Source organism: Aquarana catesbeiana, linkage group LG01 (assembly GCF_042186555.1).
Source record: "Aquarana catesbeiana isolate 2022-GZ linkage group LG01, ASM4218655v1, whole genome shotgun sequence".
NCBI classification, from domain to species: Eukaryota; Metazoa; Chordata; class Amphibia; order Anura; family Ranidae; genus Aquarana; species Aquarana catesbeiana.
Genome location: NC_133324.1, coordinates 919,532,158 through 919,548,720, shown reverse-complemented (window position 1 = coordinate 919,548,720; position 16,563 = coordinate 919,532,158). Strand labels below are relative to the sequence as shown.

The following is a 16,563-nucleotide window of genomic DNA, read 5'->3' as shown; positions in this document are numbered from 1 at the left end:
TGGGTGCTCCAAGTAATTTTCTAGCAGAAAATAATGATCTTTACTTGTAGGCAATAAATGTCAGAAAAGGTTTGGTCTTTAAATGGTTAAGCTTCCCTCATCTACACGCCAATCCGTTTCTATTCTATTTTATTCACGTGTTGTAATAAAACTTGGCAGGCTGCCAGGATTTTTTTTTTTCCAGCTGTGAGAACTCTCTGCACTTGTTAGAAAGATCGTGACATGCTGTTTTGAAGATCAGGAAGGGGAAAAAAAATCACGATTTTGATTCTTAACGATTAATCGTGCAGCTCTACTATGAAGCCAGGGAGTTAATTTACTAAAGGCAACTAGCCTGTGCACTTTGCAAGGGCATTTGTTCCAGAGCTTAGTAAATGAGACAATAGGGGTGGATTTACTAAAGGCAAACAGACTGTGTACTTTGCAAATTGCAGCTGCTCCAGAGCTTAGTAAATGAGGCAAATCTTCACTTTGCAAAGAATAGTACATGCAAGGAAAATTAAAAAAAAAATGCTTTTGCTTGCACATGATTGGATGATGGAAGTCAGCAGAGCCTCTGCTCGTTTACTAAGCTCTTGAAGAGTGCACGGACTATTTGCCTTTAGTAAATCACCCCCATTGTCGCATTTACTAAGCTCTGGAGCAAATGCCCTTGCAAAGTGGATTTGATTTACTAAAGGCAAATTGACTGTGCACTTTGCACAGTCAATTTGCCTTTAGTAAATCAACCCTCTATAGTCTGTGCACTTTACAAGGGCATTTGCTCCAGAGCTTAGTAAATGAGACAATGGGGGTGATTTACTAAAGGCAAATAGTCCGTGCACTCTGCAAGAACACTTGCTCCAGAGCTTAGTAAAAGAGCAGAACCTCTGCTGTCTTCCATCATCCAATCATGTGCAAGCAAAAATGCTGTTTTTTATTTTCCTTGCACGTGATTGGGTATTCCTTGCAGAGTGAAGCTTTACCTCATTTACTAAGCTCTGGAGCAACTGCACTTTACAAAGTGCACAGTCTATTTGCCTTTAGTAAATCAACCCCAAAGCTTTGTTGACTTCTATCATCTACTGTTGTGCAAGCAAAAATGCTGTTTTTTGTTTTTTTTTCCTTGCATGTGATTGGGTATTCTTTGCAAAGTGAAGCTTTACCTCATTTACTAAGCTCTGGGGGGCAACTGCACTTGCAGAGTGCCCAGTCTATTTGCCTTTACTGAATCCACCCCCTGGTGTGGATTCAGTAAAGGCAAATAGACTGTGCACTTTGTAAAGTGCAGTTGCCCTCTACAAGAGCAGTTGCTCCAAAGCTTAGCACATGAGCAGAAGCTCTGCTGACTTCCATCATCCAATCATGTGCAAGCAAAAATTGTATTTTTTTTTTTTTTATTTTCCTTGCATGTGATTGGGTATTCCTTGCAAAGTGAAGCCTTACCTCATTTACTAAGCTTTGGAGCAACTGCACTTGCAGAGGGCAAAGTGCATAGTCTAATTGGCTTTAGTTAATCGAACCCTATAGGGGGTTATTTACTAAAGGCAAATCCACTTTGCACTACAAGTGCACTTGGAGTTGCAGTCGCTGTAGATCCGAGGGGGACATGCAAGAAAAATAAAAAACAGCATTTTAGCTTGCACATGATTGGATGATAAAATCAGCAGAGCTTCCCCCCATTTCAGATCTTCCCCTCAGATCTACAGCGACTGCACTTCCAAGTGCACTTTCAAGTGCACTTGCAGTGCACTTGTAGTGCAAAGTGGATTTGCCTTTAGTAAATAACCCCTATGTCTTTATGGACCTGGCATTGTACATAGGAGCCATGCTGTAGCCAGGAGTCATAATGAAACAGAAAACTTGCCTAGCAGTAAGAAGGGGCGCTGGTTTGAATCCCAACCATGACACTACCTGCCTGGAGTTTGCATGTTCTCCCTGTGCCTGCGTGGGTTTCCTCCGGGTACTCCGGTTTCCTCCCACACTCCAAAGACATGCTGGTAGGTTAATTGGATCCTGTCTAAATTGTCCCTAGTATGTATGAATGTGAGTTAGGGACCTTAGATTGTAAGCTCCTTGAGGGTAGGGAATGATGTGAATGTACAATGTATATGTAAAGCGCTGTGTAAATTGACAGCACTATATAAGTACCTGAAATAAATAAATAAATAAAACGTTGGAAGACCACAAAAAAAAAACCCATAAAAAGAAATGTTTGTCAGGGAAGAAAAGATGGGCAAATCTTGCTTTACCGGACATCAACATTTGAGACAGGAACATTTGACATTTCAATATAAGAACAATAATAAGACAACAAGAGCAAAAACAGTATTTTTTTATTACAAAAAGAAAAAAAAAGAAAAAAAAGCAAAAAAAAAAAAAGCAAAGGGGAGTATGGGATGACTCTCACGGTATTTCCCAGGACCTCTCCACCGCTTAGTAACCTTCATCCAATGCTGGGACCCATTTCGTATTTTAAATGAACTTTTTAGCAATTTCTCCCTTTTGTTCTGATATTTCCTCATTGTGGAAGAAGCTGAGAGATGTAAAAAATGAATGATACTGATAGTAGATTATAACTGAAAGCTTTTGATCAGGTCTTTGACCCCATGCCTGAAGAAGTCTCCAAAACGTTCTCCATCTCGGAAGCCTTCACTTATAATCTAGTTAGCCAATAAAATGGATCATTAAAGTGGTTGTAAACCTCAGACATGAAATATGAACAAAGCATATCCCTCTATAGCGGGGATATGCAATTAGCGGACCTCCAGCTGTTGCAGAACTACAAGTCCCAAGTCCCAAGACTCTGACAGCCACAAGCATGACACCCAGAGGCAGAGGCATGATGGGACTTGTAGTTTCGCAATAGCTGGAGCTCCGCTAGGTGCATATCCCCGCTCTATAGTGTGTAGTTGTCTCAATTAGGGCGCTAAGTGTAATTCCTGTCTTCTGCCTCCTTCCTTTGCTATCAGCATGAATCAGTTTTGACAAGTTTTCCTGACACCAAGAGAAAAAATGGTGACAGGGGAGGGATCTCCAGCTCTGTCCCTTCCCTTTAATGAGCTCTCAGAGCTCTCCTCACCGAGCTCTGCACTCTGACCCTTTTTACTGACAGCTCAGACAAGCTTTATAAATGCTGGACTTTGAATGGATGTAGAAAAGAGAAGATAAGACCGCAGCAGGTAAACAGGTACAACTCATGTAGGAGGATTTGTTTCTGTGTATCACCTGAGGCCAGTCACTTCTTTTGGTTTATGTAAGGGTTTACAACCACTTTAAGCCCTGGGTTTTTTGCTTTGACCAGTGGCTACAACATTCTACCAATCTGAAATAAGAAATATTGTCTTTATTTATTCTTCCAGTTCCCAAATCTCGAGGGAGATCCAGCCCCTGGGCGCACTTGCTTTAGCCTTCCTAAGTATTGTCTGTATAGGGTATAATCGGGAGGATGAAACCTGGTTATTTCTATATTCCAATAAAAAGGTTGACTGATCTGGAGTAATATATACCTAGGTCTAGATCAGTGGTCTCCAAACTGCAGCCAGGGGGCCGGATTTGGCCCTTTGCTTGCCTTTATCTGCCCCTTGGTGCGCTATTTCTCCCACCAATACAAGGGGCTATTCCTCCCACTGACACCAGCAATGTGGCATAATTCAGGTCACAGATACTAACAATGGGGCACTATTCCTTCCCCTGATTCCAACAATGGGACACTTTTCCTACAACTGACAACAATGATGGGGCATTATTCCCCCCACTGATATCAATGGCAGGGCACTATTCTTCCCACTGACACCAGTGATGGGGCACTATTCCTTCCCCTGATACCAACAATGGGGCAATTTTCCTCCCATTGATACCAATGATGGGGCATTATTCCTCTCACTGATTCCAATGATGGGGTACTATTCCTACCACTGACACGAGTCATGGGACACTATTCCTACCACTGACACCAGTGATGGGGCACTATTCCTTCCCCTGATACCAACAATGGGGCACTATTCCTTCCCCTGATACCAACAATGGGGCACTATTCCTCCCACTGATACCAATGGCAGGGCACTATTCTTTCCACTGACACCAGTGATGGGGCACTATTCCTCTCACAGATGCCAATGATGGGGCATTATTCTTTCCACTGACACCAGTGATGGGGCACTATTCCTTCCCCTGATACCAACAATGGGGCAATTTTCCTCCCATTGATACCAATGATGGGGCATTATTCCTCTGACTGATACCAATGATGGGGTACTATTCCTACCACTGACACGAGTCATGGGACACTATTCCTTCCCCTGATACCAACAATGGGGCACTATTCCTCCCACTGATACCAATGGCAGGGCACTATTCTTCCCACTGACACCAGTGATGGGACACTATTCCTTCCCCTGATACCAACAATGGGGCAATTTTCCTCCCATTGATACCAATGATGGGGCATTGTTCCTTCCACTGATACCAATGGCAGGGCACTATTCTTCCACTAACACCAGTGATGGGGCACTCATTCTTCCCCGATACCAACAATGGGGCATTATTCCTCCCACTGACACCAATGATGGGGCATTATTTACTCCCATTGACACTGGAGCATTTTTTACACTCACTGGCCACAGCCCGGCCCCCCTCAAAGTCCGAAGGACAATAAACTGACCCTCAGTTTAGAAAGTTTATAGACCCCTGTTCGAGATTGTCTGCACACAATTTTCATCTGATCCCCCAAATAGTTGACTTCTTTATAGCATTACTGCAAAATGACCCAAAAGGTACATTTATTGACAATGCTATCAGCAAAACAGCACGATCAATTCTTCATTGGGAGCATGTTAAGAGTTAAAGGTTTCTAATCTGGGTTGGAAATGTTTAAAACCCCTTTCAGGGTTTTTCTTTTACTGTCTGGACCCCTGTTGGAGAGATGCCCCTTCATGCCCCCTGGCCTGGAGACAGGAAGTGAGGAGAAATCTCTCCACATCTCATACCGCAGATGTCTCTTTTGGAAGACTTTCCCTCTATTCCTCTTGGTGACAACTGTTGCATCTAATTTTGATTTCATTCTCTACTTCATCTTTAAAGAAATCTATGGGCAATAAGATAAAAATAATATCTAAATATATGTTTTCACTATTACCATGAGGACCACTAAGATAGCCCTGGAGAGGGTCATTTCCCTCTACTGTCCTCACGCCAACCATCTCATAGGTGTTTTTGTTTTTTTTGCAAAACAGTTGTTGCGAAGCTGGACATTTCTTTTACCTGTAATGCACTCCAGTAAAATGAGTGTGTGGGCTGATCCACTCCCGCTAACCAGAGAATACTTGTCTGTACACAAGGAACAAGTGTATCCGTAATCATAGAGACAACCAATCATAGAGAGGACTCGTGGGAGCAGAAATCAGGAGTCATTAGACTTGTAAAAACTCTATACACATTGTCTATAAATAAATGTCAAGCTGGACCGGGGGGGACATACAAATTACAGGGACAACAGGAAAAGGAAATGCTGTGTGTGTGTGTGTGTATATCTATATCTATATCTATATATCTATCTATATATTTATATATATACAGATTCTCACAAAAGTGAGTACACCCCTCACATTTTTGTAAATATTTTATTCTTTTCATGTGACAACACTGAAGAAATGACACTTAGGGGTGTACTAATTTTTGTTGCCAGCAGTTTAGACATTAATGGCTGTGTGTTGAGTTATTTTGAGGGGACAGCAAATTTACACTGTTATACAAGCTGTACACTCACTACTTTACATTGTAGACAAGTGTCATTTCTTCAGTGTTGTCACATGAAAAAATATTTAAAAAATGTGAGGGGTGTACTCACTTTTGTGAGATACTGTGTGTGTGTATATATATATACACACACACACACACACACACACACTATATTGCCAAAAGTATTTGGACGCCCGCCTTTACAAGGACATGAACTGTAATGGGACGCCCACCTTTACACACACATGAACTTTAATGGCATCCCAGTCTTAGTCCGTAGGGTTCAATATTGAGTAGGCCCACCCTTTGCAGCTATAAGAGCTTCAACTCTTCTTGGAAGGCCGTCCACAAGGTTTAGGAGTGTGTCTATGGGAATGTTTGACCATTCTTCCAGAAGTGCATTTGTGAGGTCAGGCACTGATGTTGGCCAAGAAGGCCTGGCTCGCAGTCTCCGCTCTAATTTATCCCAAAGGTGTTCTATCGGGTTGAGGTCAGAACTCTGTGCAGGCCAGTCAAGTTCCTCCACCCCAAATTGCTCATCCATGTCTTTATGGAACTTGCTTTGTGCACTGGTCCAAATCATTTGGTTGAGGGGGGTTATGGTGTGGGGTTGTTTTTCAGGGGTTGAGCTTGGCCCTTAGTGGATCAGGCAGGCGTTCCATTTCCATTCGACCGCCCCATAGAGGAGAGCGGGCTGTGTCCGTGTTTCCTCTGCATAGTGGAGCGTACACATACCTGTCCTCCGCCTGCTCGGTGAGGATCAGCGGAGAGTTCCACCACTGAGCCGGTGGATCAGCTGGACGTAGTCTGCCCCGTGTGAAAGGGGCCTTAAGATAATAAAAGATAGATTAAGAAGTTGTCTTTTGGGCTACTAAGGATACATGGATTAGACTTCTTTTTTAACAACCTTTACTGGGTTCTTCATGTTCATTCATTCTTGCAGACTCTCAACTTCTGTAGGTGGACCTTTTAAGCTTAATCATACCCCAATGTGTGCTTCAATGCTTATCTTAACATATCTATTTGCAAGGCACCTGTCATGGGGAGAAGGTGGCTGTGTGCCAACTGTCTTGGTTGGTGCAATCTCACCTTATCACCCAAGAATATACCTAGCGCACTTTTTACAAAATCAAAGGTACATAAGAATCCTCAGGTTGTGACCCTGAGACTCCTATAACCTCTGTGCCAGCTTTTAGAAAGTGTTTTTTAGAGCTACATAGCAGGGCCGGTACAAGGAGTGAGCAGGAGGGGCAGCTGCCCTGGGCACTGTGGGGAGGGAATTTATGTTGGGAGGGGGAATTTAGAGGGCGTGCTAGGAGTAGTGATTTGGGGGGATTTGTGTTGGGAGGGGGGATGGGTGAAGAAGATTTGTGCTAGTAGGGGGGATTTCAGGGGTTTGTGCTAGAAAAGATAATATGGTGGAGGGGGGGGGGGGGACTTGTGCTAAGATCAGATGATTGGGTGGTATTTGTGCTCGGAGGGGAAACTTGAGGGTTAGGGAATTTGTTCTAGGAGGGGGACGTTTTTTTTTTTTGGGGGGGGGTGAACTTGTGCTGGGGGCATATGGGGAGAGAGGATTTGAGCTGGGGGGGGTGGGGGGGGGCAAAGATTTGTGCCATGGGAGGATTACAGCAGGGGGTAGATTTGTACTGGGAGGAAGAGGGGTTTATGTTTAGGGGGTAAGCATTCAGATTAGTGCTTAACTTTTTTTTGGGGGGGGGATTTTTGCTGACACATAATCATACATCTTGAAGGAGGGGGGCGCAATTTGGCATGTTTGCCCTGGGCTCTAGATGACCTTGTCCTGGCACTGCTATATAGGATACATAGATTTGATATCTTGTATAAAAACCTTTATTCACTTCTTCAAGTTCTTTCTTCGTCTAATAATACCAAGCCTCCAGCCATACTGTGTCTGAAATATGACCCTCCTCTAGATGGTAACCTTCTATCACATAAACCAGTTGACTGATATACCTAAAAGCCTGGTCAGTTTTGTCATACCAGCCCTGAAACTTGATGGGAAATAATGGAAGGATTCGATCTATAAAATGTTTGGTCCACAGGTCCTGATCTCTGACGTGATCTCACGTAGATCTCAGATGATGTAATGAGACAATTAGGCACCAGTTCAATCTGCAGCTAATGTCTCAAGAGAATTATGAGTTAGGGTGTCAAAAAGTCTCCGTATTTCAGATTTCTGAGATAGGATTACATCATGCACACTTAATTGTATTTATTAATAAATAAAAGTTGTTTACCAGCTGAAAAAATATTTATAACCTTCAAGATTTTCCAAGTACAGCACATGGTAAAATGGGAGGGGGCATTCCTAAAACCTGTAATCACACCCATAGCTCCCAACTGTCCCTGATTTGGAGTAATGTCCCTCTGTCCCTCTTTCCTCATCTGTCCCCCATTTTGGTCTGATCTATATAGTTGTATATAAAATGCACTTTTTCTCTTTCAAAAAGTGTTTCCCAGTGCTAAACTTTTCATCAAAATTCTAAATTGCTGCATTTGTAAATGTTAAAAGCCAATATAAAGGAATAGGAGTGGTAAAAAAAAAGTAATTGTGGATTTAATTAACCTTGTTTTGGTTAATTCTCCTTTAAGGGGGTGTGTCAGGGGCGTGTCCTATGCCTACATACGTTTGCAAGTAGGTGTCCCTCATTCCCATCTCAAAATGTTGGGAGGTATGCACACCAACAATATGAGTTTTTGCCAATTTACACCAGAACGTGGTGTGGAAAAGGCGTGTTCCGTGTACGCTTCCTGTACCGTGCGTAGGATTTGCTGCAGGTGCAAAATATATTCCTAAGGACCCTGCACCAGATTGCATCGTGCTGCAGCACCTTGCAATTTGATGCAGTGCGTTTTTGGAAAGTACTACATGCACTGCTTTTTGTTAGATTCAAATGAATGGGCTGAAAATCGCACCACACTGAATAGCAGAGGGATCGCACAGGAACGTGGACTATGTTTCTGTGTGATTCAGGCACAGGAACATGGTCCCCATAAAGTGGGAAACATCTTCTTGTTGACCTCTGTGTTGACAAATGCTAGTTCTTGAGAGACAACGCTGCCTTTATCCACTTTTCTGTTTTAGCCAAGGCAAGATAATAACCAAACCTTTCAAATAGTATTCATTATCTACTTTGTTTAGTTACGTTTAGGATCTTGAAGTTTTTACTAGACATGTGCAATTCGTTTCGTTCCGAATTCTTTTTTTTAACAAATTTTGACAAATTAGTTAATTCGTAAATATCCAAATTAATGAAAACCTGTTTAACGAATTAAATTTGAAAATTCGGAAATTTGAATATTCGGAAAACTCGTAAATTTGAAATTTTGTAAATTCGAAAATACATAAATTCGTAAAATCGGAAATTTGAATTCCGAAAATTCTGAAAAAAGAACGCAAATTCAAAAGAATGAAAATCCGAAAATAAGAACAAAAATTTGAAAACCCGAAAATTAAAAAATCTGAAATAATAACTAACTGATAATAACTTAAAGCGGAGTTCCACCCAAAAATGGAACTTCCGCTTTAAAAGAAGGTGACCCCCTGACATGCCACATTTTGCATGTCATTTTTTTTGGGGGGGGGGCGGATACCCTCTTTTCAGAGGGTTCCAGCTCCCACTTCCTTCTGGCGCACCCTCGGCGCCGGAAGGAAGGTCACTTCTTCCCCCTCCCTCTTGGCAATCATCTGGGACCTGTGACGTGTCCCACGCGTCACAGGTCCCAGATGATTGCACGGCCAGTCACGGCGCGCGGCGCGTGCATGCGCAGTGGGTGCCTGGCTGTGAAGCCACAGCCGGGAGCCCAGGGTAAGAATGCCGGCGCCGCAGAGCAGAGGGGGAGACGAACAGGGCTTCAATCCCCCGCATCGCTGGACCCAGGGACAGTTAAGTGTCCGATTATCAAAAGTCAGCAGCTGCAGTATTTGTAGCTGCTGACTTTTAATTTTATATTTTTTAAACGGAACTCCGCTTTAACTATTACTAACTATTAAATTATAGGTATTGGAATTTCCTTTCAAATTTGGCTGTTGGTGAATACGAATTTATCCAACGTTACGAATATTACGAAATAATGAATGCCATATCTAAACGAATGGAAGGTAACAAATTAATAATTATAAATAATAATAATAATAAAAACTTTATATTATTATTTATTATTAATTAGTTCCATTCCATTTGTTTAGATGCGGCATTCGTTATTTCAGATAATTCGTAACTTCGGATAAATTTGTATTCGTTACATTGACTAACAGCCAAATTTGAAAGGAAATTCCAATACCTGTAATGTAATAGTTAGTTATTATTTTGAATTTCCTGATTTTCTTTCTTATTTATGGATTTGCAAATTTTCGAACTTTCAAATTTACTCATTTCCAAGTTTTAGGAATTTCGATCATAACGAATGACCCGAAAAACTACATCCAGTCAAAAATGTTCAAATGGTGCCATGTGGAAACATTATGTTGTATCAATATCTGCCTTTCTCAATTTATTTGCCCCCAGAAGAATCCTAGAAGTATTTTTGAAGCTTTGGGTAAACCGTCAAACCAATTCATTGGGAGTCAGTAGCACCTTACATTGATGACCAACTGGAAAAATTACCCCCAAGTGGCATTGGCCTGGAATTATCCAGGCACCATTAAATTGAAGGTCAATCCACAGCTCAAGGAACCCCTAGCAAAATATGGAGGAACCCTAGAAGAGAATGGCTGATGAACTAGAAGAGAGTGTCCTCCATGACATCAACAAACATTTGAACATTTCCATTAGTGCACAATGGATACTTCTAAAGCCTACAAAGACTTAAAACTCAACTCCAATTACCACAGCCCACCATCCCTCTCCCCCTTTCCTCCAGGACATTGACTTTAAAACAATTTTGTTGACGAACTTAGACATTTTACTGCCTGACTTTACAATATCGAATATCAAAATGTACGTCACTACACAATAAAAGTGAGAGGGCCTTTTCACTAATTAGGAAAAATTGGTGACTCGCGCTAGACAAATTAGTGTGTGTGTGGCTAAAGGGTGCCACGACCTAAAGAAAATCCAAAATACAACAAATATATGAATGTGTGTGGTGTGGCACACTATATAAATTTGGGGGAATACACAAGCCCCCTTGGTGGGTACATATTCAATCTATGCAATAATATATCGCAATTAGTGCACAAAATATTGAAATATTTAGAAATAAGTCAGTCTATGCAATAATATATCACAATTAGTGCAAAAAATATTGAAATATTTAGAAATAAGTCCGTGTATAATATATACAGAATTAGAAATATAAATGTGAAGTATTAAAGGAATAGTCCATATGGAGAAACCCCCAAAAAAGTGATTGACAATCCCGAATTATTCAATTGTGTAGAATCCTAGGTGTATGGGTCCACCACCAAAAATAGAGAGCCTGGCCGTTTACCAGAACCCCATGACCCCCCGTTACAGAGGGTCTAAATGGGCTGTGAGATCCTGCTAATCCGGAACTCCCAGGAGCGAAGATGGAAGCTGGAAAGGGACGTCAGGGACTGTGGTGGAGATGAATGGGTCCACAGGAATGGACTCAGGGGGAACCCTGGAAGACGCAATTTTTTTGCGAAACGCAACGTAGGGCTGAGCGGTTGTAAACAAAGTCAACCAGCGCAAACCACAAACCCTAGCCAAACAGCAGCTGTGATACTGAGGGTAAATTTATCAAATCCCATAAAATTGCATAAAGAAAAAGCAGTACAACGCATAAAATAAAATAAGAAATAAAATAAACAAAGCTAAAAGTCCAATATAAACAGGTTGCAGGCAAAATCCAGTGATTCCTCCAGTGACACTAGTGACATGAGAAAATTGCAGGGTGACTGTGGTGACAAACGTGGACCTCCACCTTCGGGATAATAGCCGCTCACCTCAATAGATAGACCCCTGAGCAAATCAGTCAGGTCAAACCAGCGGTTCCCTCACAGGGATAATACCAGGAGGAGATGTATACACGGTAAGGCATCAGCAGCAGCAGCTATCAGTAGCCAGCATACAGGCAGTATTCACATGTAAAAAATTGGAAAGAATCTAGTGCTCTCTGAATAATACTCAAAATGATTTAATAAAATATGCGGAATAACTCACAATATCATCGCGCCACCTCCTACTTTCGCTGTACATCCAGCAGGACGGACTATCTGTGGTCATCCGGCCGGTGCCACAGACTGTTCTTCTACTGATGATGCTATTTCCTAATCTGCATGTGAGTGTTTATTATTTTTTTTAAATAAATACCGTTTGATTTTACACTATGGGAGCCCTCCTTTTTTTCTCCTTATGATGACAACACTCTGCTGAGGGCTGAGTCCTTTCCTGTGGACCCATTCATCTCCACCACAGTCCCTGACGTCCCTTTCCAGCTTCCATCTTCGCTCCTGGGAGTTCCGGATTAATTCCGGACTTTTTTTGGGGTTTCTCCATATGGACTATTCCTTTAATACTTCACATTTATATTTCTAATTCTGTATATATTATACACTGACTTATTTCTAAATATTTCAATATTTTTTGCACTAATTGTGATATATTATTGCATAGACGGACTTATTTCTAAATATTTCAATATTTTTTGCACTAATTGCGATATATTATTGCATAGATTGTATATTTACCCACCAAGGGGGCTTGTGTATTCCCCCAAATTTATATAGTGTGCCACACCACACACATTCATATATTTGTTGTATTTTGGATTTTCTTTAGGTCGTGGCACCCTTTAGCCACACACACACTAATTTGTCTAGCGCGAGTCACCAATTTTTCCCATTTACGTTGTGTGTTTGTGTCACATTTAGGACATCGCAGCTTATATTTTACATGTTTTTGAAGCACAGATATTTTTTCATTTTTTCTTTTCACTAATTAGCTCTGTATTCTTGCCCCATGATTCCTTGCTACTGTTGCGCTCACCCCCACAAGGACCCCCCAAATTGGTCCCATTGTATTTCCCCAATAGTTTCTCTAGAAGCCAGACACAGTCTCGGTCACCCCTCCGACTCAATGATCAGTCTAGAAATATTCAATTTCTTGCTTTATTGAGAAAAACTTGAACTTGCATGGGTGTGGGGTAATCGTGGGATACTCCAGCAACATCAAGCAGTAACTTGAGAGGACACCTATCTTCCTCTTAGCCACTTGATGACTGGCCCATAGTAAAAATTCGTCATTTGTTTGACGTTAAATACTTGGGTTATGACAGCAGCTAGCTGCCATAACCCCAGTATTTTTTTTTTTGTACTATGTACTATTGTTCTCTTTAAGAAAAAAGTGGTCCCACAGTCTGATTCGCCACAGGATCACCTTTAGAAGTGGTAGGGGGGTGCCCCCCACAACTTCCTGGTTGTTTTTGGGTCACCCATTGGTGAAGCCTGGGAGTGATCCAATGCTGGCGATAGCTGGGTATGAAGAAGAGTGAGGCCAAGATAGCCGCCACTCGTCTCTATGCCCTTGGAGGACAGGAACGATATCTGACATCACTTCCAGTTCCTGGGCCATAGTAATTTTTTTTTTTAAAGCAATAGTTAAAAAAGCATTTTTTTTTATCTTTTGCTTTTAAAGGTAAATGAGAAATTTGGGGTGTTTTTGACCCCAGATGTCTCAATAAAGAGGACCTATCGTCCTTATTTCCATTCTGAGGGTTGTTTACATTGTAATAGGAATAAAAGTGATACAAAAAAAGGGGGACAGTGTAAAAATAAAGAGTAAAATAAATATGAAAAAAAAATTCAAAGTGCCCCATCCCTCTGTGTTCGAGCGCAGAAGTGAATGCATACGTAAGTAGTGCAAGCATATGTAAATGGTGTTCAAACCACACAAGTGAGGAATCGCCGCGAACGATAGAGCGAGAGGAATAATTCTAGTACTAGACCTCCACTGTAACTCTAAACAGGTAGCCTGTGAACATATTTAAAGTGTCCCCTGTGGAGATTTTGAAGTACCGTAGTTTGTCACCATTCCACGAGCATGCGCAATTTTAAAGCATGACATGTTAGGTATCTCTTTACTCTGTGTAACATCATCTTTCACATTATACAGAATCAGGGTAAATATTATGTTTTTTGGTTTTTTTTTATTCAATCAAGTGTATTTTTTCCCAAAAAATTGCGTTTGAAAGACCGCTGCCCAAATACTCTGTGACATAAAATAAATCGCCATTTTATTCTAGCAAATTTCTAGCAAAAATATTGATTTAAACTCTTAAACAAAAATTTCCATAAAAGGCCTGGTCTTCAAGTGGTTAGAGATTCTGAGCACAGTCCTTGCAGCAGCAAATGATGGGATAAGCTACACAAGTACACCATGAACAATGTCCACTCTTACAGTACAGGCTAACTCTGATGCAAAAGGGACAGCAGTAGCACACAGTCGCTGGGATCTCACACACCAATCTGTACTCAGTAATGTCCTTGGATAATTGGATGCCTCCTTCCAGACTCCTCTCCTGTGACTTCTCCAGACCGGATCCTCAAAAAATAAGTCCCTCAGTCAGCTCCAGAAAAGTTCATCAGAATAGGACCCCCAGCTAACTAGCTGGGACCTTGATGAGCAGTAGAAAAGCACAGCTGGACTGCACAGAAGGGCAACAGCCCTTCAGGCTGGGATCTCCTCCTCCTGGACAAGAAGCCTCTATTCCAGGCACCAAACTATTTATGTTCCCCCCAGCCACCATGTGGACACCCTTCCCCACGGAGTGAGAGTTTTATGTTTGCTTAGATACCTTCAAAGGGTGCTGGAATTCTGGGCATTCCGGAGAACACAATGGGGGAGATTTACTAAAACTGGTACGCACAGAATCCGGCGCAGCTGTGCATAGAAACCAATCAGCTTCTAACTTCAGCTTGTTCAATTAAGCTTTGACAAGAAGAACTACAAGCTGATTGGTTACTATGCACAACTGCGCCAGATTCTGTATGCACCAGTTTTAGTAAATCCCCCCCCAATATGTCTTACTATAGCACTTTAACTGATCATGTGTTCATAATGTAAAAATGGCTTCTATTGTTTTTCCCCTGCAGGTTCCTGTGAACTGTGAGTCACATCTGCTAACCAATGGCCTGTCAGAGACACTTGCTGTTCCTGCTCCTGGTTCTGTTTGCAGTCAGTACACAACTGTCACACGGCCAGCACTGGTCCCATGGGTGGTACCCAGGAGGCAAGAGGGAGTTGGACATGCCTGCTTCTCCAGAGGTATATTAATGATGCATTGTTTTCTAGCTAAAGGTTTTCGATATATATATATGGCTACAACGCCATTTTTGCAGTATTGGCTCAGGTAGTGGGGGCTGTATTCCTTACATGCAGAGGTTGCATTAAGGACACTGCTAGTAAGGAAGCAGGTATTAGGGAATAGTTGATTATTTGTCTTTCTTATTTCCTAGTACCTGGTACATTCTGGGGCTGTATTGTTTGGTCCACTGGATTGGACCAATAATAGCATTCTAGATACAGTAAAAGCTCACCTTAGGGATATATAGGAGACAGCATTGATCCTGAAGAAGCTTTCTCTGATCATGAAACGCGTTGATTTGTTGCACTAAGTGATAATTACCTAGAAACCAATACCAAGGTGGCTTTTAAATAAGCAAAATATTGTGCTTTAATATACAGTTCATCCGGAAGGTATTCACAACGCTTCATTTTTTCCACATTTTGTTATGTTATAGCCCTATTCCAACATGTATTAAAATCATTATTTTCCTCAAAATTCTACAAACAATACCCCATAATGATAACGTGAAAGAAGTTTGTTTGAAATCTTTGCAAATTTGTTAAAAAAAAAAAATAGCATGTACATAATTATTCACAGCCTTTGCTCAATACTTTGTTGAAGCACCTTTGGCACCAATTACAGCCTCAAGTCTTTTTTGAATATGATGCTACAAGCTTGACACACCTATTTTTGGGCAGTTTCTCCCATTCTTCTTTGCAGGACCTCTCAAGCTCCATCAGGTTGGATGGGGAACATCTCTCCAGAGATGTTCAATCGGGTTCAAATCTGGGCTCTGGCTGGGCCACTCAAGGACATTCACAGAGTTGTCCCGTAGCCACTCCTTTGTCACCTTGGCTGTGTGCTTAGGGTCGTTCATCAGTTGGAGGATGAACCTTTGCCCCAGGCTGAAGTCCAAAACGCTCTGAAGCAGGTTTTCATCAAGGATGTATCTGTAAATTGCTGCATTCATCTTTCCCTCAATCCTGACTATTCTTCCAGTTCCTACCACTGAAAAATGTTTTGGATTGTATTGGCCAGGTGATGAGCAGTGCCTGGTTTCCTCCAGACATGACGCTTGCCATTCAGACAAAGAGTTAAATCTGTTTCATCAGACCAGAGAACTTTCTTTCTCATGGTCAGAGTCCTTCAGGTGCCTTTTGGCAAACTCCAGGCGGGCTGTCATGTGCCTTTTACTGAGGAGTGGATCCGTCTGGCCACTCTACCATACAGGCCTGATTGGTGGAGTACTGCAGAGATGGATGTTCTTCTGGAAGGTTCTCCTCTCTCCACAGAGAAACGATGGAGCACTGGCAGAGTCACCATCGGTGTTCTTGGTCACCTCCCTGACTAAGGCCCTTCTCCCCCGATTGTGCAGTTTGGCCAGGCGGCCCGCTCTAGGAAGGGTCCTGGTGGTTACAAACTTCTTCAATTCACAGATGATGGAGGCCACTGTGCTCATTGGGGCCTTCAATGCTGCAGAAATTTTACTGTACCCTTCCCCAGATCTGTGCCTCCATATAATCCTGTCTTGGAGGGCTACAGACAATTCCTTGGACTTCATGGCATGTA

The 16,563-nt window shown here is 41.9% G+C and overlaps 1 protein-coding gene across 2 annotated transcripts in view; it reads left to right on the top strand.

Moving 5' to 3' along the window:
- LOC141126034 (progonadoliberin-2) overlaps window positions 1-16,563 on the top strand; it is a 72,193-nt gene that overhangs the window by 29,958 nt on the left and 25,672 nt on the right. For both annotated transcript variants that reach the window (XM_073612315.1, XM_073612314.1), the window contains exon 2: window positions 14,801-14,972. In XM_073612315.1, coding sequence (XP_073468416.1) covers window positions 14,835-14,972 — 138 coding nt within the window. In that variant the 5' untranslated portion in view covers window positions 14,801-14,834. The remainder of the gene's footprint in view (window positions 1-14,800; window positions 14,973-16,563) is intronic.